The sequence below is a fragment of the Rattus norvegicus genome, chromosome 3, assembly GCF_036323735.1.
Source record: "Rattus norvegicus strain BN/NHsdMcwi chromosome 3, GRCr8, whole genome shotgun sequence".
Taxonomy (NCBI): Eukaryota; Metazoa; Chordata; class Mammalia; order Rodentia; family Muridae; genus Rattus; species Rattus norvegicus.
The window spans coordinates 57,954,578-57,979,916 of NC_086021.1; the positions used below are offsets into that span (position 1 = coordinate 57,954,578).

Consider the following 25,339-nt stretch of genomic DNA (forward strand, 5'->3'; position numbering starts at 1 on the left):
CAGTCTCACTTTAAAGAGCACCGCATTGGGAAGAGAGTCCAAAATCAAAGCCAGTCCATAGCTGCACTAGTAATGCATCACATATGGTTGGAAAAGGGCTCGCTAACACACTAGGAGAAAACGCTCAGTGAAAAATTGATGGGTAGGAATGAATTAGTACAAGCCTAACATATCTGCTTGTTAAAGCAAAATGAAGACAGCTGTGAGAGCTCTTTCTTTTCCTTCTTCCAGCATGGCAGGGCCAGTCATTGGTAAGCAAGCCAGCAGGATGCACACAATATACAGTGTTAGCTGTTGGTTGTTAATGATTCTTTTGCCATACCCAGTGTTTGTAATCCTCACGTTCTCAAAACTAACACTGAGACCACAGACATTCTTTTTTGCATTTCCTTTGGCTGCAAAGACTTCTCTGGTTACGGTGAAGGATGTGGCGAAGGAATAGCAGGTCGTGTTTGTCCTCGTCTGTGTCTGAAAGTTAGTGTCTCGGTCTTGAGTAGCATTCCTTTCTTGTTTTAGTTTTGACTTTGAAAGTGTGGAAAGTACCGTGGAGAGTACGGTGGACAAATCAAAGCCCTGGAGCAGGTCCATCGAGGACCTGCACAGAGGGAACAACCTGCCCTCCCCTGTGGGCAACAGTGTGTCCCGCTCTGGAAGACATTCTGCACTTCGGTAAGTGCCTTAAACAGATGCTTTGGACGGCAGGGTCATGTCTCCTCTTCTGATCCTGTGCGGACATCCGTGTGTCTTTCCAGCGTGGCCCTTTCTTTTCCAATGAATCTAACTGATAATGTCGTAGGCGTTCATGGCCCGTCCTTTTGGTCGTGTTCTCTCTCTTTACATAACCCTTCTTAGAAGTGCTACGTTGTGATTCAGCATAGAAGGTGAGAAGCTTGTGCCAAATAACACAGTGAAGTAGTCTCTGGCAGGTAAGTTCTGATGGGTGTGGACAGAGTGACCACAATACCACTTGCAGGACAGAGGCTACACGTTACAGTGTCAGCTTCTAAGGAGCCCCCCGTAGCTCCTAATCTGTTTGTGCTGCCCTCTCTTTCCACAGGTAGTTCATGTGTGTGCTGTGCAGGGTGAGGTTTTAGCAAGACGTATTTTTATGTTAGGAAGACATGTTTTTATAACGAAGGGCTACTAACCATGTTCCTTTGGTCAGGTATGCGTCATGTCAACTTCACATTTTCTACTAATGATTCGTCTTACAGCTCCTGCTGAAACGGTAGGCTGCTGCAGGAGGCTCTGCACTGACCTCCTGTACCAACGCTGTGTCCAGTCTCATGTTGCTCACTCAGACCTGTGATCACTCACTTAGTGGAATAACTTTGGAAGCACTGTACTTAGAGCTCATTGGTGAGGAAGTTAACCCTCCTGCTAACAAGATGGAAGTCATACCTAAACCAAGTTGTTGAAGGTTGTTTTCTCAAACCCATGACTTGAATACAGACTGGTGTGGTAAAGATCTTCATTCCCAAGTGCTGCTTATTTTCTGTGACTTACTAAAACCTCCTGTATTTCTGACATCACCTGGCAGGGCAATGTCATATAAGTATTTCAGATCACTGTGGGTTCGGGTCACAGTTTGCAAATGTCAGGTTGGAGCCCATGAGCCTGTGGCTTCCAGGACATTTCACATTGGATTGTGTTTTTATGAACTTTTACTTCTTTGACTTGAGTTTTAGTCTTGAGATGATTAAGAGAATGTCGTCCCTCTCTGTAATGAACATCAGTTCTGCTGATGAATTTGATGTGTGACTGTGAGGGCTCCAATAAACCTTTCAGATTTCCTTGTTAGCAAATGCCAAAAGTTTTGATAGATTTAGGATAAATTGATTCAGAAATAAAAGAACAATGTTGTAGCTCACCTCCCAGTGTTTGCAATGGGCCAATGGCTATGTAACCTACTAGTGTGTGTCAGCTTCGCACATGGGCAGAGGAATATGTGTTCTGATTTAGAAGTTCCATAAGCATCTTGATACTCAAATAAAAATGCTTTCTAATATTTGACTATAATTACATAAAGTGATTTAATTTATGAAGTAAAATTTAGGTTTTTTTTTTTAATCTCTGTCTAACACAGTTTCATTTTTCTAAGTAATTCATGCTCTAAACCTTGGAAGGCAGGACTCAGGGACATCAGAACTATCCCAGACTGCTTCACAGTTAACTCAGGGTAGACCTTGCCTAACTACATTTTTAATTAGAATGTAACACCAAAAAAAAAATATAGTGGTAGGCACAATGGGAATATTGTTTGGAGAGACATGGAAGCTACTTGACCTTTCTGGCAGGCATGCTCAAAGATAACTAGGAAGCCGCCATCACTATTGAAGGTGTTGTGCTTCAATAGATTGAAAACCCAGGGACGGGGATACTTGAATTTCATCAGAGGCTCAACATGGTGGCTACTTGAATGCCATTTACTTATTCATTCATAATTAATGGTTCTAAACAATGTATATCAATAGTAGTTTAGTTGTTGTGAGTCAGCAGCAGTTGGGTGGAGCCCAGCTGTGTGTTACATGTTACTCTTCATATACTCAAGGGTTGTTTACATTTTTTTCCTCTCTTCCTCTTTCTCTCCCCTTTCTTCCTCTGCTCTCAACACTCCTTCAAGTTCTGGTTTTCATCTTATTGCTTTCTCTCTCATTCTGCCATCTCATTTCTGATTGTCGTCTCTGCTTTGTCCTTTCTTGTCCCACTGTCTCATTCTGGTTTTATCCACCTCTTACATCACTACCAGGCTGGCTTCCCTGCCCGGCTCTCTTCTGCTCCAGTGCCACCTGAGCTACTTGTCCTTCTGCTGCCTTTGGAGCAGCTTCAGTTTACACACTGATGATGAGGCTTCCACCTGGAGCATCTTGTAAGTCACTGGAGAAAACACCCGAGGGAGCTGACAGTGCATGGTGGCCTGGTCTTAACGACCATTCTTCATGTTACAATATGGTAACCTTTGTGTCACCCTGCTCCCTTGTACACAGATCCATTCATTGTGTTATCATATTATAGCTCCTCATTCTAAGAATTGGACTCTTTGCAGGTGAATGCATTTCTAATAATATCAAATTTCTTTTGAAAATATGGTGTTTTTTTGGAGATGTTTTATTCTGGTAGTTTTGCTTAATGAATAAATCTTTGTACCAAACACATTTTGATATAAAACAGTTTTCTCTGTCCCATCTCTAGGTAGTACCTCTTACCAGTATCCCTTGTCAAATTTGGAAGAAATGAGATTTCAGCAAATTTTAACAACTCATAAATCTTGATTAGATAAAAATAAAAATACTCCATTATTAAATACAAACTCTTTGAACAAAATCCTGATGCTAGTACAATTTTTTTTCTTGGATTTAACTTGATATTTTCAAACTATTTCATATTGATTGTGAAACACCGTATGGCACAGCACACACCTGAATTGTTCCTGTGGCTGGGTTCTGAGCCATTGTATATCTGAAGCTTGGCCACAGAAGTGTTGATGTCAATGAAGCAGAAACCTGGCTTGTGCTTTTGCCAGAAAATGTCCTGTCTCCAGTTCTGGTTGAGACGGATTCCACCAATGTGGCTACAGATCCAGCTTCATTAACTGATCGTCTCTGCACATGTGTGTACCTCATGTGTTGAAGACCAAGGCTGTGGAATTTGAGGTCCAAGAAAAAGTAATTTTAAGGCAGTCAAGATTAATGCTGTTAGACTCAAATAAGACATGGTAGAGACAGAACAAATATTTTGAGTTTTTAAGGAATGAGTGGAGAGCTAATGTGGACCTGGAAGTTTAAACTGGGTCTTTTGGTGATGGATGGAGTTGGATTTCAGGGTAAAGAAAAGGCCACTGTACAGTGAGGTAAGGTGAAAAGGCATGGGGCATGGTGCATTAAGGATCAGGCATGTTTGGGAAAGGGGGAGTACACTGTCCTTTCACAGACGAGCTGTGTGGTGTGGCAGAGATAGTTCTAGTGTAGAGAGAGGTCAGAGATTTCAAAGGTGGAAATGTTATGGAGACCAGCTCAGCTGACCTTCTCACTTGGATGAATGTGGCCCCATTGCTTTAGAATATTAACTACTAACTAGCAGCTCTTCTGAAATGAATATTCTGCCTGAATGAGATGTCACTTTTTCCCCTCTAGCTGCTGTTTCTGTGGAATAGTATTTCACAAAAAGATTGTCATCCGACAGATTATACCTGTTTCCATGGGTTAAGTAAAGAGCTGAGTTTAGGCTTATGGTTTACACTTCTGACCTGGGCATCTCATTCCTCATGTTGTTTAAGGAGGGAATATAAAACATAGACATATGTACGATGACTTTTATGCAGGCAAAAAAGCTTTCAATAAGTGAGCCAATGTACTGGGCACTGTGCTGAGAGCTTCCTGTGGTTAACTGTCTACAGGGACCATTGGCAATGGCACCATTCTTATCTCTAAGGGCTAAACTTCTCTGCCTGAGACCAATGGAGGAGAAAGGGTTCCCACTGTGCTCTCCTGTCTCTTCCTTCATATGAAATGTATTTTTTTTCCTCCCACTAAATGTCCTGTTTGCCTATCAATGCCCACGGAGGGTTTGTAATCCTTCTCAGACAGTGTATCACACTAGAGCCACATGACCCAGGAGAGATCTTCAGCATAACTCAGGTATTTCATACTACTTGGAAATAAGTGCATGGTAGCAACAACTCCCGACCATTTTGCTTGTAAAACAAGGTTATTTGTGAGTTATGCTCCTTAAGGTTCTCTTTCAGGTTTCAACAAGTAACATTTTACTTTCAACTAGAATTTGTTTTGGGGAAATTGCCACAGTTTCAGCTTCAACTATTAGCGTCAGTTTCTCTCTGTCTCTATTTCTTTCTCACATGCGCACACACACACACACACACACACACACACACACACACACACACACACACACACACACACATCCCAAACGAACAAAACAAAACAAAAAACCAAAAAGTTTGAACTCAGTTGCCAGTTGCTCTGTTTTCATCTTAGAGAAGGAGAGAATCTCCTCTGAGGTTCTCATTCTCCTCATATGCACTCCCCCTTTGTTCCCACCCAAATTATAGATCATCATTCTGATTTTATGGTTTTAGGTTGTCAACTGAACTTTACTCTGTTCTTGTTATCATTTGTTTAAAATTGTCCCTCTAACACAACTTGACTTATTGTTGGCCTAGAATATCATTTAACAAGAAAAAATATTCTTCTCAAACCATGAATGTTATCTGTCAGCAAATGAGGTGGCAGAAGGTGATTATAAATTTTGTCACCTGATTTAGAAAGTGATAACACTGTAAATGAATTGAGAAAGTACCCACCTTGTCACTGCTGTGCTGAGTGGTCCATTTAGGGAAAAATAAGTCAGTAAGTCTGAAAAGAGTATTCTAGACTTCATGTTGTACTTTGAGGCTAGGCTGTGCTTGCCAGTAATGATTTATTGAAAGCTTATAAAAAATTTAGGATAAATGGATATACTTTGACTTTAGTGTCAAAGTATGACAAAAGTAAGCTGGTTTTCTTGGACACTCTTCACGGGGCTGTTTGCTGCTTAGCCTGCTGTCCATGCCTTCAAAGGAAAAACGACAGGAAGTCAGAAATTGTAGGTGATCAGAGACTTGTTCTGTATATCCTGAGCTGACACCTCACTTTTACTCACATTGAAAAGCAGTTCCAGCTGTTGTTTGGGTCTCCGAGTGGAAATATAAAACACACTGATCACTACAGCCCTTATTAAAAAGAATCAGCATTCCATTTCTCCCTCCCTCTTCTCCCTCAGTGTCTTCGACTCCTCCTCTCTTCTCCCATCTCCCTTTCCTATACTTTGAACTGTCTTCCTATAACTATCTCAGCTTTGTTTCTTTTGGCTATGGGGCTAGTTAGCAAAGTATTTGGCTCAGTTTTTAAGCATCATGTATATTATGTTTAATTGATTTAGAAAAAAATGCCCAAGTGATGTCATGTCTAAAGGGTAAAAGAGGAAACCAATCCCCCTCCCCAGTTTTTGGTTAAAGTGCTGTTAGCACAAACTTTGGAATGGTTGTTAGCCTAGTCCTGCCAAATGATGTGACATCCTAGTGGAGGATTGCATTCCAGTGGGGTTGAACCTTCCCTTCAGCTTCCATGGCAGTCCTAGTTCCTGTATTTATAGGTACTTGTTTGATATCTAAGTCTGAATGCTCCTTTGCAATAGAAAAATTATATGCCCTTTCCCCTTCTTTTGGCTAATAGTGCCTGAATGTAAGAGTGCCAAAATTGTTGGCAATGAACCTGCATAGAGCTTTTCTTTTCTTTTTTTTTTTTTTTTTTTTTTTGAAATCTTTCTCCAGATGTTGGAACAGCATGGTTAAGGAGTCTTTCAAGGTTCTATTTTGTACTCAATTATTAGATAATAGAAGCATAGAGTAAAGATATAATTTTTACCCAACATATCAACTAATTTTTATGTATGTATGCCAGAGACCAAACCTAGAGCCCTGTACCCACTGAGCAATCCTCTGGAATAACTTCATGTGTATATGAATTAATGTGTGCTGTTGTAATAACTTAACAATAGATGGGTTAAGACTTAGCTGAAGGGCTAGAGAGATGGTTCAGCAGTTAAGAGCACTGACTGCTCTTCCAGAGATTCTGAATTTAATTCCCAGCAACCACAAGGTGGCTCACAATCATCTGCAATGGGATCTGATGCCTTCTTCTGGTGTTTCTGAAGACAGTGACAGTGTACTCATATACATTAAATAAATAAATAAATAAATAAATAAATAAATAAATAAATAAATCTAAAAAATAGTCATAGAGATTACTGGGTTAACAGTAGCTAGATTCTTCCTGTTTACTAACTGTTTGGGTTTTGTAAATACAGGTCTCTGAACAAATGCATTGTCTGTCATATAGCTTTGGCTCTAGAATGGAGGCTTTATCTTGTACTCAGGGTCGTCATAGACATGTTACTTGTTCTTAAATTTATTATGGACTCTTATCTGAAGAATGTGTTTGTTTCTAACTTTGAAAACCAGCTGTGCAGTTTGCGGTACTTGCTGTGTGCCTCTTTGCAGCTTCATTTTTATGAGTGAAGTAGGTGGTGCAGGTGGAAGGTATCACTGCAGAAGTAAATAAGATACATTCTGTAAATATATGGTCTTGCAGAACATATTTGCAAATACCAGTTAGTTTTTATGTCCCCTGCTCATGTTAGCATTGCTGTGGAACTTCTTGCACACATGTAACTACTGATGCTTGGTGTGATACGCATGAAACTGATGCAAGTGTCAGGAATACATTTTAAAAGTTATTAATGTGTGCATATGACGTGTGTATGGAGGCCAGAGGACAACTTTGTTATAGTTGTTCCTTTTATTACTACTTGAGTTCTGGGGAGTCAAGCTCAAGTTGCCAGGCTTGTGTAGCAAGCATTCCCCTCAGCCCCTCGAGCTATATAACCTGCCCATTTTGTGACGTATGTGTTGTTTTGTTAAGAGGCAGGATTTCATCTAGCCCAGAGTGACACTGAATTATCCATCCTTCTGCCTCTATCTTCCTTCTTCTCTGATTATGTGTCCAAGTCCCACGTCCACCTTCTGTTTAGTTTTGATATCAAGTCAGTTTTCCAATAATTTACTGTATTTGTATAGGTTTGTCTCTGAATTCTCATTGGGCATCTCACCCAGAATGGAATCTTGTCTTGAATGCCAGTGTAGCATCTACAGTTTTAGTTCAGTGCTTGAGGAGATAGCAAAGCAGTCCTTAGAAGTGATGTATGAGAAATGGATGTTGTTTTCTCTAGAGAATTATCTTTAGCCCTCGTGTTTTCCTGTTAATGGCAGGAATTCTAAAGAAAGCAACCAGACTGTTCTGCTTCTGGGCTACTCTTGTTTTGCATATGGTCATCTTGTGACCCAAAGACTGTCAGCGTGGCAGTAGATACCAACCTTGGGGTCCGTAATACATTGTGTCACATACTTTGTTCCTCCCTGTGCTGTTCATTGTGTCACATACTTTGTTCCTCCCTTTACTGTTCCAGTAATTTCTCTCCAGTTCGTATGTCTCAGGAACTTATTCTTTCCCACATCCTGGCTATAACACAGACAGACAGACAGGCAGGCAGGCAGGCAGGCAGGCAGGCAGGCAGGCAGATGGTGGTCTCCAAATGCCTGTTGCACAGTGCCCAACTTGTATATTTATTTATCTATTGTTTCCTAAACTCCACAGAAAGAAAATCTTTATCTTTTGCTTTCTATTGGTATTTAGCAGAGATTAGCATAAACAGGAGGACTTAAAAATGTTTACATGCCTCAAATGAGAGACTTGGCCAGTTTTATAAGTCCGGTATTTGAGAAGTTAAAGTAAGAAGATGAGAATACCATTTGTTTGAGGGAAGTATGGGCTACATAGTGAGGTTCAGGCCAGCCTGGGCTATAGAGTGAGACTAAGTCTCAGTAAAAATGGAACAAACCAAAAACATCAGAAAAACAGAAACAGAAGCAAGAAATTTACTTAGGTTTCTTTTTAGATTGTTCACCCTGTCCTTGGGTCTATGTAGAAAAATAAATGACCAATAGAGTTTTAGTCCCAATATTATTGGGATTTGAGGGTCATTCTGGCGGTATTATAGAACCAACTCCCTAGAGAACTATTTATTAAATAATATTTGCTTACTCATAAACAGGGATTGATTTAAAACCTAGCACAACTGACAGTAATTCCTTGAGACAGGAATTAAATCAAATGAAATAAAAATCTAATTATGAAGTTATGAAGTTCTGTGAGATGTGCACACAGAAAAATGTACTTATGACTGTATTATATTAACCTTTGACGTTCTCTAAAATCTTACCTCACAGATTTTGAAAATACTATGATAGTTTACAAGTTTCATTTATTTAACTTGAAGAAATTTGTTTAGAATGCGACATCTACAATAGCAAGTACAATATCCCATCACGTAAAAGCAAACAAGCAAACACACACCAACTCCATTTCCTAGAAAATAATGCATGAGACTAAGATTTAAACAGAGAAATCCTTGCTTATTTAGGCAGTCAGTGATATAATTTTTTTTTTCAAAAAACGCCCTGAGGCAACGCTGGAGGTAAATTATACCCTAATCAAGCGTCCATTAGTATTGAGGGCAGGCAGTGAGACCTAAACGTGATTGACAGGAATAGCATCAGCCTGTCCTAACTGACATGAAGGGACTGGACAGGAGGAACTGGAGCTGCAGTCTTTACAAGGTAACAGTGCTGTGCTGTCCTGTGCTGTTGAAAAGCAACTGGTAGAGCACAGTGGCCCTCAGTCTGAGAAAGGGCCTGGGGTCCGGTCTTCTGTCTCATACTTGCCATGTGATATAACTTCTCTGAGCTTCAGTTTTCTTCCCTGTGTGGAGAACATTTTGGAGTTAATGATACAAGTCGCCCTTAGTCATTATCACTATGGCTGGTTATCATTGGTCGTCCTATTGGGTTTTTTTACAGCTTTGTAATGTTATGATTTTTAAACACATTTTCTACTGTTACCTCTCATTCCTTCTGCAGCTTTGTATAAAAATCAGGGAAAGGAATGTTTAAGCCAGGTAGTGTACATTTTGGGAAAAAAAATAGATTTGTTGCTTTTGAGCATAGGGACTCATTGATAAATAAATATGTTTCATTGATTTTTCCAAAGGAGATCTTATATAATGTACATTTTAAAAATAAGTTCTAGAGATTGATCCCAGGACCTCATTCATGCTAAGCAAATACTCTACCCCTGAACTATATTCCCATAACCTTTTTTATTGAGATGCACGTGACATACATAATAAATGTATTTTAAAAGTTGATTCCGAAAAACATATTTGCAGCTCCTCCTTGCTCCCGCCTAATAGCAGTTCTATGTGGTATTCCTTGGTATAAAGCAGTGATGATACACTTGCTCTATAACTCATGTGCTTACATGAGCTGGCTGGATGGCAGTTCTCTGAATCCACCCAGCCTTGGAAACCCCCAGGAAGTGTGTCCTTAGTCATGTGCTGGCTGGAGTTATGGTAAAGTGACATGTGAGTTCTGTGCCAAAGTGGGACATTATCAAGAGGTCAGAGAGGTCAGTGACTTATTTCCATCATTTAAAAAAGAAGGTTCAGGTGTAGCTGGATAGAGGTTAGGGCCCTAGGTTGCTAAGTATATCATTCAGAGAGGGCGTGTATACACGGCCCAACCACAGAGGGTCCTGGGCTGCTAAGTTATTCCCTATGCTTGCTTGCTTCACATGTGTGGAACTATCCTTGAAACTTGGTTTGACTTCAACCTGCTCTTACTCCTTTCCACTCCCAGCATTCCCTCTTCCACATTCAGACTCCTCCCAACCCCATCCGGTTACAAATTTGAATGTGTTACATATGGGCTTGACATTCCTGTGTTTCTGCTCTGAGGCAAAGCTTCAGTTGAAGCTGTTAGTGTCACCTGTTTTTTTGTGCAGTGTGTTACATTGTGCGTTACCTGCTTTGTATGCATTATATCACATTATCTGCTCTGTAATATTTGCAAGGTAAAATAAACTTAAGTACTGTAAAGTTGATTAAATTCATTGTAACACTAAAGCATTTGAACTCTGATGTTTTAGCACATTTTCCTTTGTTTTAGCTGCCATATCAGACAGGCATGTGTCCTGTTTGGAGGCATTTATAGAGAACTAATGCTCCAGGGTCTAATATCTCAAGGTGAAGCCGGAAGCAGTAATGTGTGACTTCCAGTAGGTTTAAACTCTTAAAGCAGAGACGTGTGAGAGCAGCAACTGGAGGAAATGGTTAAAATCTGGTCAGGTAGATGGAGAGCAAGGACTGAGCTAAATTTCAGTCCCGCATCTGTTGTTAGAATTAGCAGGTATAATCTGCATTCATGTGCTTCTGCAAACCCAGATCAGCCCCCTGACTGTGATTGTCCCAAGGTCTCAGCGGTCTCATATGCTCTCTCTTCTGTGATGGGTTGATAGTAGGAAGTGGGAAGACTTTTCAGGAAGATAGCCTGGAAAGACAATGACAGGCTCACAGAACCATGGGGGCTTTGCCCTCTGCAGTGGTCGGTGTTGGTATTTTGGGCCTGCAGTTCTTACCTAGGTGCTTGTCAAAGTAGAGAGCAATGTGAATCTCTTTAAGTGGTTGTGCTTTGTACTGACTATAGTCTGTCATTTTATAAGTTACCCCCCCCTTTTCTTTTTAGATATAATACCTTGCCAAGCAGAAGAACCTTGAAAAATTCAAGATTAGTGAGTAAGAAAGATGATGTTCATGTTTGTATCATGTGTTTACGGGCCATCATGAATTACCAGGTATGTGTTCAATTATCAAGTATGTTTGCTTCAGTCCTGTACAAGATTCTGATAGAATAAGACCCAGATTGACCATCTCTCTCTCTCTCTCTCTCTCCCTCCCTCCCTTCCTCCCTCCCTCCATGTATGTTGATATTCATATATCTCTTTGAAGTTAAGATCTTAATTTAATGAGATTCTACTTAGAAGAGTCCAATTCATTCTAATGTCCAATATTAACTTCCATGTTTGTATATCTCAGTATTTATAATTCATCACAAAATGGCAAGTTGTCCTGTTAGTTGGTAAAGGTCTGAGTACCATGGGAAGTAAGCCTCTAGTCGTGAGTAATGATGGAGCACTTTAGAAGAGCAGTAATGAGCCCCGGGTACACTGGCTGATGTGGTGGTTAATCGAGAAGTTATCATTATGTGTTAGCATTGGTGTTTCCTAGTGTCCACAAGGAGCATGTGAGACACTGTTAACAGGGCACATCCTTGCTTTGGCTGGTCATGCTATGGCTGGAAATTAGTGTTGCATGTGCATTCCTTACATGTCATAGCAGCGTGGAAACTGAGTGTGTTCAGGATCTAGGGTAAATGAATAGGACTGTAAGAATAGATTAGCCAAAAAAAAAAAAAAAAAAAAAAAAAAAAAAGATTCAGCTTAAAACTGAGATTCCCAGGTCAGGGACCAGATGCATGAGGGTCCATGTTAGCATTCAAACCCAATATTGGAGTGTGGATCAAGCATGCTTTGGTCTTCCCCCCACCAGTTAGAGTTTTTCGGTGCTTCGCCAGACAGAGACAGTCTTCTAAGTACTGAGAATGCTGCAGTCCCTAAAACCATGTCAAGAGCTTACTTTCCAGGGGCCGTAATCATGGCAAGATTGCACTGATAGCGTGTATACGGAGTATCCCAGACCGTAATGGTGATGAATAAAACTAAAGCTGGTCACCTGCTCTGTTCACTTCTCAGGGTTTTATGCCTGTAAACTCTTGTAACTATATATCCCTGTGAGGTTGACAGTGTTACCACCCCCACCACCCCACCTCCACACACACATATTTTGTTTCTGAGAAAACTGAGAGTTAAGCAATACCCTCCATATGGCTAGTGAGTTGTACAAGGTTCTAATCCAGGAAGACTTTGAATTATTGCTACTAAATACTACTGATAAAGGAATCAGAAAAGGGGTAGACATGCCATATATATGTATGTATGTATTTGTGTGTGTGTGTGTGTGTGTGTGTGTGTGTGTGTGTGTATGTATGTATGTAGATTCTCCAGATTGGCTGCTAGGACGGTGTCACTGAGGATGTAGTAATTATGAGACTTAGGAAGTAAGTGACCTGCAGACAGAGGAAGGGCTATTAAAGAAAGATGATTCTAGGGTTCTGGAGCAGGAAGGGAAGTCAGGATGGCTGGGGCAAAAGGAGTTAGGAGAAGTAAAGATAAAAGCAGAAATAACAACGGGGACTATGTAGAATCTTATGGACTGGTGACAGACACGGCTTTGCCACAAATAGAAAACAAGGTGTTCTGAGGGTGTAGTGTGATATCTGGTTTTATGGGATGGATCCTTATGGCTTCTGTACAGCGTTGGCCTTTGGGTGTGGAGGCAAAGGGAGGTGGCCTGTTTCAGAAGTGCCTGGCATTAACTTGGATGAGTTTTGCTGGTGGTATGTTCAGAGTTATAGGAGGAAAGATAAGAAAAGTGGTCAAGTTCTGGCTCTCCTTGGATGGACAGTAAGGGTCACAGCATTTGGGTGTGTGTTGAGGGAGAAGGTGAGTAGTAGAGCTGGTACCAGGAGTCCATCCTGGGTCTCTAACATGAAGTTGCCAGCTACTACAGGATCAGCAGGTCTGCTAGAGATCAGCAGGAAGTCTGTTTGGCAGACTTTAATTGAGATGTCTATTTGGCCTCCAGAGAGTGAGCTGAAGTGGGATAAGCCAGGCTGAATACTGAGTGGGATGTGTGGGTTGAAAATAGATATTTGAAAGCCTAGTATAAAAATGGTATCAGAAACTATGACACTGGGCTAGTAGGGAGAGAGGAGGTTCTTAATATGGGCCCTTAAGGCACTCCACCTAAATGTCAGAGAGAGAAAAGCCGAGAAGAAGAAAAGAGTGAGAAACAGCCAAGAGGGCAAAAGCCATCCATCCAGAGGAAGTGCTGCGAGCTGTGTCTGATGCTTCTGCTAAGTCATGCAAGATGAATGAGGCTTAGCCCCAGGGTTTAGCTAAGTGCACGTGGAGATCCAGCCAAGAACAGCTTCAGGGGTGGGAGGTGAAAGACTGAATAGGAGTGGCCTCCAGAACACACAGTGAGAGGAAGGAAAGAAATCTCTAGACCTTGCATGTTTGAGGGGTCTTTGCTGTTGTAAAGGATAGCACCCAAATGGGACAGTGTGGCTGCACACTGGCCGTGCTGTCAAGCTAGGGTATTGTTGTACAGTAAACTTAGGCTAATGGTAATGAATCAGTGGAGAGAGACAAATAGGCCTGTGGAGCATTCAGAACATTTCACATTCTTTGTATTTTTGAGGAAGGATCTCAAGATAGACCGGGCTGGCTGTGAACTCTTTGAATTGCTCCTCCTGCTTGCACCTGCAAAGTTTTAGGATTACAGCTGCACGTCACTGTGCTGCCTCCTATAATGTGGAGTCGATGAGAGGGAGTGACCTCAAGGATTCAAGTGGATGGGCTGGCCTCAGGTTGGAGCACAGAAGTGTTTATCTCTGAGAGGAGATACCCCGGTCAATGATTGACTGAAGCTTTAGAAAGTTTTGTTTTGGGGAGATAGTGCCTTGCTATGAGTCCATCCTGACCCCTAACCTCATTTTTCTGCCTCAGCCTCAAAAGTTTTTTTTCTTCTTTTTATTTTTCACTTGTCAGTGGGTGGCTTAGGATTGTCTCACTATGAGAGGAAGAGGAGCTAAACTGTGCGTGTGTTTAGAAAACACAGTCATTGCTCCAGATTCTTGTTGTGGGGTAGCTTGTTTGTATGGAGTTATGGGAAGGTGTGCACCAAAATGGCCATTGCCAGGGGTGGTGGAAGAGGTGGGAGGAGGAGCAGAAGCTGGGAAAGGTCAACCCTAGCTGTCTCATGGAGTCATCCTGGATGCTTGAAAAAAATCAGATTTCAGAGCTTGGTGGTAGAAATGCAGAGTAAAATGACCTGGGTGGATCTCGGGAATTCAGTCGGGGCTTGATTTTGTTTCATTTTCAAAATGATTCAGTGCATGCACAACTTTTGAGTCACTAGAGTAGTCTTTTCACTAGTTTAATAAAGAAAAACACAAAGTTCATTCATATAGTTCAAGGATGCTCTTGCTCCAAGTACCTTTGAAGGGATGGCAGTGTTTCCAAAATTTTGGGAAGGATGCATGTTCTGATGCTCACATGCTAGGAACTCCACTGCCTTTGTTGAGGACACGAGTCATCTGAAGTAGCAAATGTCGTGGGGTTTGGCAGTGCTAGAGATTGGATCTGGAGTTTAGTCATGGGAGGCCGACTTACACCGAGCTAGCCCGCCAGCCCAAGTGTTTGTGGTTTAGTTAACATTGAAACTTTGGATATAATGCTTTGCTTTTCCCCTCTGCATTTCAGTATGGTTTCAACATGGTCATGTCTCATCCACACGCCGTCAATGAGATTGCACTAAGTCTGAACAACAAGAATCCCAGGTAAGCATCTTTTGTAACATTCAGGGAAGCAGAGTCAGCCATTTTAGAACTGGAATCCTTCCAAGAGTGGCTCTCCCCAGGCAAGACTGGCTGTAAACCCTATGACTGTGTAGAATTTTCACTTTCGCCTGGCTACTCTCCTGTAGGGAACAGAATTGAGCACTTGGGACAGCTCCCAGTCTTCTCTGTTACCTTTCAATCCCTGGGTGACCTGGTTCTCTACAGCTCTACTGAAATGTGTGGTAGGCAGGACTGGGTTGCCAGTCCACCAGGCATGGAGACCGGGAGCGTCTTGACAAAGCTTTAGATACACCAGGTAATATGAAAGCCAAGCAGCCCACCAGGCTATCCTGACACATGCAGCTTAGTTATGAACAGAAAAAGAAGCACACACACACATTTAATGGTACGTGCATGGCTTCCCATTATGTGTACCGTCAAGACCAGAGTCATGTACTGCAGTTCTTTCACTCACATCTGCCTTTTGCTTGATGTACAATAAATATTTCATCTTCTGGTGATGTCTGCATTTCAGTTGTGTACCTCTCCTTCAAATACATAGTTAAGAACTGAATTATCTAAAAAAGTATTGATTCTCGTTTAAAAAAAGAAACCCTGAGGATAAATTGAATCTTTTAATGGAGAAGAGAATATAAATTGTGAAGTCCTGTATACATATTGGATATTTTGGTTCTGTGGTTGCTTTTGTAGTTTACGAAAATCCAAAATAGTCATATGAGTCCTGGTTCCTGCCTTCACCACAGGGAGGTCATTATTCATTTTTCTTAAGACAGTTGACACTGTGGGGTATCAGAACCCTCTTTGTTAAAGAGGTTGGCAGTTTTTATTCCAGAATGAAGACGAAATGCTAAAGCAGTCTCATGATGAAGACCCAATACTGTTTCTTTGTTCACGTTTTATTTGCAGACTTCATCTCTGGCTTCTTCTTCCAAAGTGATTTTAGATGCAACTTTATTTTGTTGAGTGAGAGAAAATATTTTTCTATGAGCACAGCTGTAACCTGGTACTTTTCCGGTCTCCTGCATAAGAAGAAATACTAGAACCCTGTCATGTGGAATTTTCATGGCTCTGTTCCTGCAAGAGAAGTGAAAAGCATTAATTCCAGCTGATTTTTAATTTTGCCCTGTTAGACTCTTAGTTAAAGCTGACCACCACACACACCTTCTCTAGTCACCACAGACTGTGTATTTAGGGAGGTTCCAGAATGTGCTTGGTGTCCCTCAGTTACCGAGGGATTAATGAGTATGCAGGCCAATGCTCTACTCCTCGAGTGTTCATCCTGGAAGGAGCAGACGACTCATCCTGTCTTCTTCAGTGATTTATGTCTTTCTTTCCCCTTCTTGTTTTGACAGAACAAAAGCTCTTGTCTTGGAGCTGTTGGCAGCTGTTTGTCTTGTCAGAGGCGGGCATGAAATAATTTTATCAGCTTTTGATAACTTCAAGGAGGTAGAGTATACAAATGTCTTCCGTCTTCGAATAGAGTGATTCACGCTTTCACTGATCCTAGGACTAAGGGAGCATAAGTAGCTAAGTTTCCTGAGGCATTACTGAGAGGGGAGCAGTGACTTTAGCTCAGTTTAGTTTATGTGGCTGAAGAAAGCTCTTTTTGGGTGTCTCGCTTCTATCCTATGTTAAAACTCTTTGTAGTCATCATTTCCCTTTGGAGCATGGCGACAGTCATTGGGCAAGCAGGCTTTGATGTGCACACATTGAGTTAAGGTTTTTACAGTGTAAATTCCAGTAAGCTTTATAAACTCTTTCATCATAGTTACTTTTCCCCAATCCTATTTATTTATTTTCATTCTTTTGCTGGATTCTATCTATGTAAAACAAACCCATTAAACCTGCCAAATAGGGACACTTATTGGAGGATTTTGTATTGGAGGATCTCTGTTAAAGAGAGGTGCTATTATAAACACACACATGCTTACACACACACTCATAGGAAAGTTAAGACTGTGTATAGAGGATCACAGACCTGCAGTCCCAGCACTGGGATATCTGGGGTAGAGTTGTTGTAAAATAATTTGCCTACATAGTGAGTTCCAAATTAGTCTGAGGTACATGTTCCTCCAACAAGGAAACCACCACCACCACCACCACCACCACCACCACCACCATCACCACCACCACCACCACCAACAGTGAGGCAATGGGCATATATGATTGAAATAGAGACTGAGGGCTGGAGATTTGGTTCAGTGGTATCAGTAGTAGTGGCATGACATTTGCCAGCATGTACAGAGTTCTGTAGGTTCAGTTACCTGCAGTCGAGGGGAGAGAAGACTGATCTGAACAAGAGAGATCATTGCACACAGGTAATATTATACAAGTCAGGCATCCATGAAAATAACAAGACATCTCTACTAAGGAAGGAACCAGTTTTCCTTGGGTATAGTGGGCAGTGCTGTGACCAAGCCGACTGCCTCTATATTCCTAGTGCCTATGCCCCACATCTCAGACCACTTAGGTTAGGAAACAACTCTGGGAGAATGTTGAAAGCACTTAGAGCCCCAGGTTCTGATAGGACCCTCAGCCCAGGTATGCTTTAGCGCTGTGAGTCTGTCATGGCTGGGGAGCTCTTAACCTGTGAGCAGTGGGGTGCACACTACTGGCCTTGGCCAGTTGCTCCTTGTCCTCACCAGTGTTTAATGAATCTGATGCATATCTGTGTAATTATTGGCACCTGAGAAGACCACCAAATAATGCCTTTAAAAATAGATCTAGCCTCAGTGGTAGTGAAATCATACCTGAGTTTTCAAAGGATGATGAGTAACAGGGAATCCTTATGTTCATGCGTGGCTCCCAAAACAAATGAACTTTCAATGTAAGAATGTGTAAATGTGGTTGGGGATTTAGCTCAGTGGTGAGCACTTGCCTAGCAAGCGCAAGGCCCTGGGTTCAGTCCCCAGCTCCGGGAAAAAAAAAAAAAGAAGAATGTGTAAATGCATATCTGTGACTCTATAGATCATAGATAAATATATTCACATTTTACATCTACAAATAAGGGGGTATATTGGGGGGATGATTTTAAAATGCAAGATAAATAGCATATGTTTGTTGATGTAATCCCCAAATCCTTGCATGAGTCCAGACTTGAAAATATCACATGTTGTTTCAATCTCATACTGAGAATATCACATGCCAAGTCCTGTCTACACTGAAAATATTTACTGTAAATGTATTCATGACCATAGCTGAAATACAACTTTAATAACCATCTGATTATACTGTAAGTCAAATTATGTATTAAAAACTATATCAGGGGCTGGAGAGATGGCTCAGCGGTTAAGAGCACTGACTCCTTTTCCAGAGGTCCTCAGTTCAACCACATGGTGGCTCACAACCATCTGTAATGGGATCTGATGCCCTCTTCTGGTGTGTCTGATGACAGCGACAGTGTACACACATATATAAAATAAATAAATTTTAAGAAAAAACTATATTGGATCTGACTTAAACTTTGCCTTATAGAAGGTGCTTTGGTTTTGTTTTCTCATACTTACACATAGAAGACACAGGCGTGCAGAGTCCAGTCAGATCTTCTGTGTTAAAAGTTTTCTGTGTGGGCTAGAGAAATGGCTCAGAGGTTTAAGAACATTGACTGCTTTTCTAGAGGTCCTGAGTTCAGTTCCCAGCAACCACATGGTGGCTCACAACCATCTGTAATGAGATCTGGTACCCCTTCTGGTATACAGGCACACATGCAGGCATGTATTTATAATAAATAAATTTAAAAAAAGTATTTCTGTGTGTTTTAGCTTTTTAGGAGACATCAATGCTTATTAAGAAATCTCCTAAATCCAGTCACTGGCAGGTAGTGTTGAAAGTGGTATTATGACCTGAATGTGTTTAAAGCTGCAACAAAACCAGCTCTTTCTGGAATCCCTTTTCTATTCTGCATTTGACTGGAGTTTTGGGTCCAAATACAATTCCATTCAGCTCAGTGCTCCTTAAATTCCTTTCTTTTTCTCATATCTCTATGTGAATCAGTCCTTTTCTTACATATCAAAGCAAATGGTATTGTTATGTTTTTTTGTTTTGTTTTGTTTGTTTGTGTTGCCAGAAATGTCATTGGAGCCTTCTGACTTCTGGGGCGCTAGGATCTAATGCTTTATGAAACATCATGTCTCTGTTTGCAGGATGCTGGTCAGTAGATAACATTCACAGTGCCACCCATGGTTGAGAGCACTATGCCACACAGAGACTGCTCACCTTTAGTCTGTAGCAGGAATTATGCCTTCTCTGTCTTAAACCAATATGGTTATTCTGTCTTATATGACCAGTTGTACAGGTTAATATGAATGGAAAATGAAGCAAATAGATTTTTGGCCCTTGACACGTATGATGACTTCTTTTCTTATGGTTGGTTCAGTTAATGTTAAAGATACTAGCAATCTTGCTCTGTTTTTTTAAAGTTGTTGTTGTTGTTATTATTATTATTATTATTGTGTGTATGTGAGTGCTGGGTCAGGAGAGTGAGGGTGGGGGAAGGGGAAGATGTCAAAGCAATGCTCACATCATGACAGATGGGATGGGTTGAGGACAGACTATGGGAGCTGATTCTTCCTGTTACTGACCTCAGTTTCCAGGCTTGCGTTTCAAGCACTTTTACCAAGCATCTTGCTTGTCCTCATTTTGTTTTCAAAAGAGTCTTGCCCTCCGTGTTCTCACATCTAAAGTATGTGCTTAAGAATAGAGAGTGCACAACTTAATGAAATTTGAAGGAGAAGGATATTAACCCAATTTTATGGGATATTGCTGATTGCAGTGGTTCTCAATCTGTGGGTCTCGACCCCGTCTGCAAACTACTGTCTCCCAAAAATATTTATATTATGACTCATATCTCTAGCGAAATCCTAAGTTAGGAAGTAACAGCAAACATAATTTTATGGTGGGGCGTCACCACAGCTTGAGGAACTGTATTAAAGATTCTCGACATTAGGAAGGTTGAGAACCGCTGGCTTATTGTGATGAGGTTTGGTCTACAGCCAGCATCACTGAGCAAGCACATGTGTTACTACCTCATTGTGTATGATGGTGAGTTTCAGTGATAGAACTTCCGATGGCAGCTTGTAGCTTGTACCTACAGCAAGGGTATGAGTAGTTGGAGATTAGCTCATTAATAGCCAACCACAGCACTCCTTAAGTTCTTTGCTCTAAGAACAATTAAGTAAAAGGAAGTCACACATCTGGGCTTGGTGTTGAAGTGTCTCCTCATGAAAATTTATACCCCTGAAATGAAGACCAGGGTGAGAACAAGGACCATCTGTTTCTCCTCATTGTTCCCTTTATCCATATGAAAAGACATGCAGCCATCTTCTTGAAGTTCTGTCTTATATATTTTGAGTGTTGAGTCTTTGAGATAGGAAAAAAAACCATGTTTGGAATTCCAGAAATACTTTGTGTTTATATTAGTTCAGGGTCTTTTTTTCTAACATACCAAAGGAGGACAAGGAGCCTAGAGGCCAGCCTTAGAGATGGGTAGGCATTCCTGGTATGGCTAGCCTGCTGGTGTGGTTGGCCTTAGAGATGGGTAGGCATTGCTGGTGTGTCCAGCCCATGGATAGCCTATGCATTCATCCTTGAGAGAGGCACCCTCAGCTCTGTTTGGTGTTCTTTTCCCCCAAGCGTCATGGACCTTGCCTAGTAACTCATGGGCTCATAAAACCTGCCAACTGCCTTGACCAGCCCTCACTGTAGATTCAGAAAGGTTCTATCTAGTTCAACTCCTGTGAGTTTTCAACCTAGACTTTCTTTTCTTTTTCTTTATCCTTCCTCATTTCATGCCCCATTATAATCTATTGTTGAGAGCTTGCCCTACTTGTAAAAGATACTATAAAAAGTACCAGAGAAAGTTTCCATTTGCTGTGATGGCAAAACTACTCAGAACACTGCACTAGAACAGCCTACTGTGACGCCACTGATAAAACCTTGAAGGTTTTGAGCCATCGTGTCTTCCAGAATGCTGGAAGGTATCCCAGGAAGCCCTCAGGATTCCAAATCAGTTATAACTGTCTTCAACTGCTTCTATAACTAACATCTGGTTTGGGGCAAAAGCTGTAGTTTGGTTAGTAAACACCTTAACAGCTCCCACTTTTGAACTTCAGTATAGACACACAAGCCTTCTAAAGTGAGTCACTCAAGGCCACCAGATCTCTTGTATGCAAGGCTTTTGGCAGTAGCCTTTGTCCGCCTCCCCCACATGCTAGACATTTTCCTAAGAAGGCTGATGTGGTTTAGCTACTGGGCATCTGAAAGCGCTTGTACTATGCATTATTAACTTGATTTAAGAAAGCCTGTCAAGAGTTATTCACAGTGGTTCAAACTAGACAGGAAGAACAACAGACATTTTGATGTGTTCCCAGAATCCCTCTGAGTTTAATTTCATTGACTTCATCAGTATTTGAGGGCATGAGTTATAAATCTAGCATGGGCCATCCAAGTAACTCTGGGAGTACTAAACATTTTAAACATGGAAGGAAGAATACTTTTGTATTCGATACAAAGAATACTCTCTAAGACATAGTCCTAGAGTGTGTATGCATTCCATTACATTAGCCATAAACTAGATTATCTAACTTACCAGGCCTGTCTGGCTGCTATATTTTCTTGGGTATGGGTAGCAAAGTCATATGCCCTATTAACATGGCTACATGGTCTTATTTATGTGGTGTCAGTGAATGGATAGCACACTGTGACCCTAGCAGTAGGTTTACTAAGCTCTGTGGTGCTATGGGTCTGAGATGCTAAATACTGAGATGTCTGAGACTGCCTCCACTTCTGTTGTATCTATCTAGGGTCTCTCAAAGGTGATAGAGTTGATGGGGACTCTAGAGTCGAGAGTTCCCTAGAGAACTGTTTGTATTGAGTCCACACTGAAACACCAAAGCTGCTGGAGTGTAATGTCTGGATGGTGGCAGCAGCCGTATTCATACTTAAAGAATGGTGCTTGCATGCATATGATGCATATTCTAGTTTCTTCTTCTAATTCCTTCACTTCCCAGTCTTTAGCCTATTGGATGGTACAACCCACATTCAGAGTAGGGCTTCCCCCTCACTTACCCCCACACGTCAGTCCCCTCTGGAAACACTTCCATTGATAACACATCCAATGCTTGAACTGCACTAGACGTTCTCTGTGCAGGCATGTTGACACTCAGTAGCAAGCATCATGTTTGCCTTAGTATCTATAGGGGATTGCCTAAGATTTTAGTTGTTTCTTATTTCCTTTCTCCTCTTTGTTCAAGACAATGATCACTCCTCCTTATAATAAAAAGCTTGATTAACTTTTTGATTGATGCTAGGAAGGGCGATCAATGCTTCTTTCAAGGGGGTGGTTTTGAGAGCCTTCCCAGAAGGGAAGGGAAGCATTGTCTAGGGTTCTGAGTTTCCTGGTAATGATGAAGTTATGATCACAAGCGCCTTCATCTGCTAGTAGGGAATGAACAGCACTATCCTGCTGGTGATGGGATGAGTCATGCTTATTTATTGAAAATGCAAAGGCAACTTTTTGTCAGGGACATTGGTAAACACTGGAAATCAAAAAGTAACCTGTAGTCCTCCCCAAAAAGGCAAGTTGAAGAAGTAGATACATTTGACAGTTGAAGTACTAGGTTCTCAAAAGGTAAATGGAAGACGGTGGCCAAGGAGATGAAGATCAAGACAAGGTGTGTGTGTGTGTGTGTGTGTGTGGTGTGTCTATCTGTTTGTCTGACTGTTTGTCTGTCTGTGTTTAAGGCAGACGAGTCAGAAGAAATGTGAGGCAAATGGTGCTTGAGTTTATCTTTATCTAAGAAGAATCAGTTAGGTAGCATCACCATTGTTATTATCATTAATTTTGACACATGACCTCCGACTATTTAGGTATCCCAGGCTGGCCTTGAGTTTATCTTTTCTTGTCTCAGGCACCTGGGTGCTGTGATTACAGGGGTGTGCCTCTATGCTCCTCTGGTGGTTATAGGGGCGTGCCTCTGTGCCTGTCACCCTCAGGTGATTGTTGTCTTAGACAAGTATAGTCCTAGTGGCTTTAAGCTCCCCCGCCTTTTTTTTAAGTCTTGTGGTCCTGCATATCAAAGTAGCAAATAATCAATGTAGTAGTTTTCTACAGAATCCAGAACAGAGCCTGTCCTTCGTTTTTTACCTTCTATATTCCTTGGTTCAAAGCACCTGCCTCTTTCCCTGCTACCTATTTTCAGATTCTTTGGCTTCCTTTATTTAAGAAACCTTGAGATCAATCCAGATAGTCTCCTGATCTCATATTCCTCCACTTACTCAGTGTCCATGAAACACCTTATACCAAATAAGGTAATGGTACCAGGGTGGGAACATGGATACTCTAGTGCAGGGAATATGTAATTTACCAACATACAGGTAAAGAGAATTAAGGCTGCCATTTCGTATCAAGATTGTCTTTTAGTGAAGTTGCCCCATGCCTGAGAAGAGAAAGTGGGGAATGCTCATGAAAGAGGCCATGGCTAAGAATACACACAGCCTTCATGTTTCCAAAGCCTCAAAGTGAGGGGGCAGCAAAAGAAATGTACTCTCCAATCACTGGCTCTTTAAACAGCTTCCATTAGTAAAGAAATGACTGGGGGCTGGGGATTTAGCTCAGTGGTAGAGCGCTTACCTAGGAAGCGCAAGGCCCTGGGTTCGGTCCCCAGCTCCGAAAAAAAAAAAAAAAGAACCAAAAAAAAAAAAAAAAAAAAAAAAAAGAAATGACTGGTTCTTGGGCTTGGAGCTGAGAGCCCCTTGACAGTGGACCCAGCATGAGATCAGTAGATGGGACAAGGTATGGGTTGGCCTATGTCGCTTGTTTCAGAATTTGCCACTGATGTTTCAGGGTCCTTGGTCTCTTCCTGCACCAACAGCCTGCTGCTGTTTGAATTTACTCTAAAATCTGCAGGACCTTAATTCTCTGTGGACCTGGGGAACTGAAAAGAAAAATAACTAACGAGAAAAGAGAAAGCAGAGAGGACTAAGGGGCTCAGAGGCACACCCAGCTATCTGGTGACCTGGCTAGCTCACAGTGATGCAGGCGCTTTTGCTCATCCTGACTTTAATGCAGACCCCTCCCCAGCCCAACTGCAGTTCTCGACAAAGAGGAGCTTCATTTTCCTAATGGAGCAGCCACATAAAAAACAGGGTGTTGCCTCCTTTGTATTTTTACTCACATAAAAATACCCCTTCTAAACCCCATGCCCTCTGGCAACTGTAAAGCAGTTGGCACTTGTGTCCTCATTTTATATTCTTGGAAGAATGCCCTGAGAGAAGCATCGAGAGCTGTGTTCTGGCGACATATGCTGGGTCTCACAGGCTTGGGCGCTGGTCTTCAAGCCTGGAACTTTCTTTCAGAACTGGCTCATTGACATTTGTGTGTTCTGAGGTTTTTAAAGGACACGAGGGCAGTATGAAGTGTGTGTGTGTCTGCCTGTACGTATATGAATATATATATATGTATGCGTATATGTGTATGTGTCTATATGTATATACAGTCACACATATGTATTTATATATACACACACCAAGTTATCAGATGCCTGAGAATAGAAAGAATCTCATCTCTCCTCTCCTCTCTCTCTCTCTCTCTCTCTCTCTCTCTCTCTCTCTCTCTCATACATGTGTGTTAGTATGTGCCTAATTACACAAAGATACTGTATGAGTAACAATTAAACCCTAGAGCACAAATGGCAAGACTGGCCATGGCTGTCCTGGCAATATAGTAATATAGTAATATGGTAATATAGTATGTTGGTTTCTGTTGTGGGACTAGACCATCACCTACATTTTATACATCTAGTTTTCTTTCCTAGCAATGGCTGGTTACCTTTTATTTACCATTTATCCTTACCACCTTTCCTTAAGAACTACTAAACAAGCTCGGAGGTCATGGAAATGTCTGGGGAGTTGTTAAGCAGTGTACAGATTTCATAGCATGAACGAAGTCTGGTCATTGGGACTGGGGAACTTGACAGACAATAGAAGGCATGGTGGGTGTCCTACAAGGGTTCCTTGACTTTTAAAGGTAGACCTGCCTGCAGAAGGGATTTGGTAGAGTACATGTGCACCAGGATCAACAGTAAGAGAGACAGATTCCAAATGTACAGAATATTGCTTATTTTCAACTCATTATTATAATTTAACTGTAGGAACTTATTAAATTTGACTTCCTGTGAGTCAAACTAAAATTTCAGTTGGAATTGAAACATTTATAAAACATAAACATGTTTGTATGAGAAGTCCATAATAAATATGTAAGGGTTTTGTGTCATGGTTTCTCTCATAACAATGAGTAGTAACTTTCACAAAAAAGACATGAATACAATTGTTGATTCTTTCCTTCTTCTC

At 41.3% G+C, this 25,339-nt stretch overlaps 1 protein-coding gene and 1 long non-coding RNA gene across 12 annotated transcripts in view; one reads left to right on the top strand and one right to left on the bottom strand.

Annotated features, from left to right (window-relative positions):
• Positions 1–25,339, top strand: part of Fmnl2 (formin-like 2) — a 275,597-nt gene that overhangs the window by 196,342 nt on the left and 53,916 nt on the right. For 9 of the 11 annotated variants that reach the window (XM_039106785.2, XM_039106787.2, XM_039106784.2 and 6 more), the window contains exons 6-9: positions 517–669; positions 11,195–11,303; positions 14,895–14,971; positions 16,345–16,438. In XM_039106785.2, coding sequence (XP_038962713.1) covers positions 517–669; positions 11,195–11,303; positions 14,895–14,971; positions 16,345–16,438 — 433 coding nt within the window. The remainder of the gene's footprint in view (positions 1–516; positions 670–11,194; positions 11,304–14,894; positions 14,972–16,344; positions 16,439–25,339) is intronic. The other 2 variants (XM_039106789.2, XM_039106790.2) reach the window with 1 other exon arrangement.
• On the bottom strand, positions 2,579–16,348 carry LOC134486096 (uncharacterized). Its single transcript, XR_010064793.1, has 2 exons — positions 16,154–16,348; positions 2,579–16,066 (listed from the first exon to the last, which is right to left on the bottom strand). It is a non-coding gene; the product is annotated as an uncharacterized LOC134486096 (long non-coding RNA).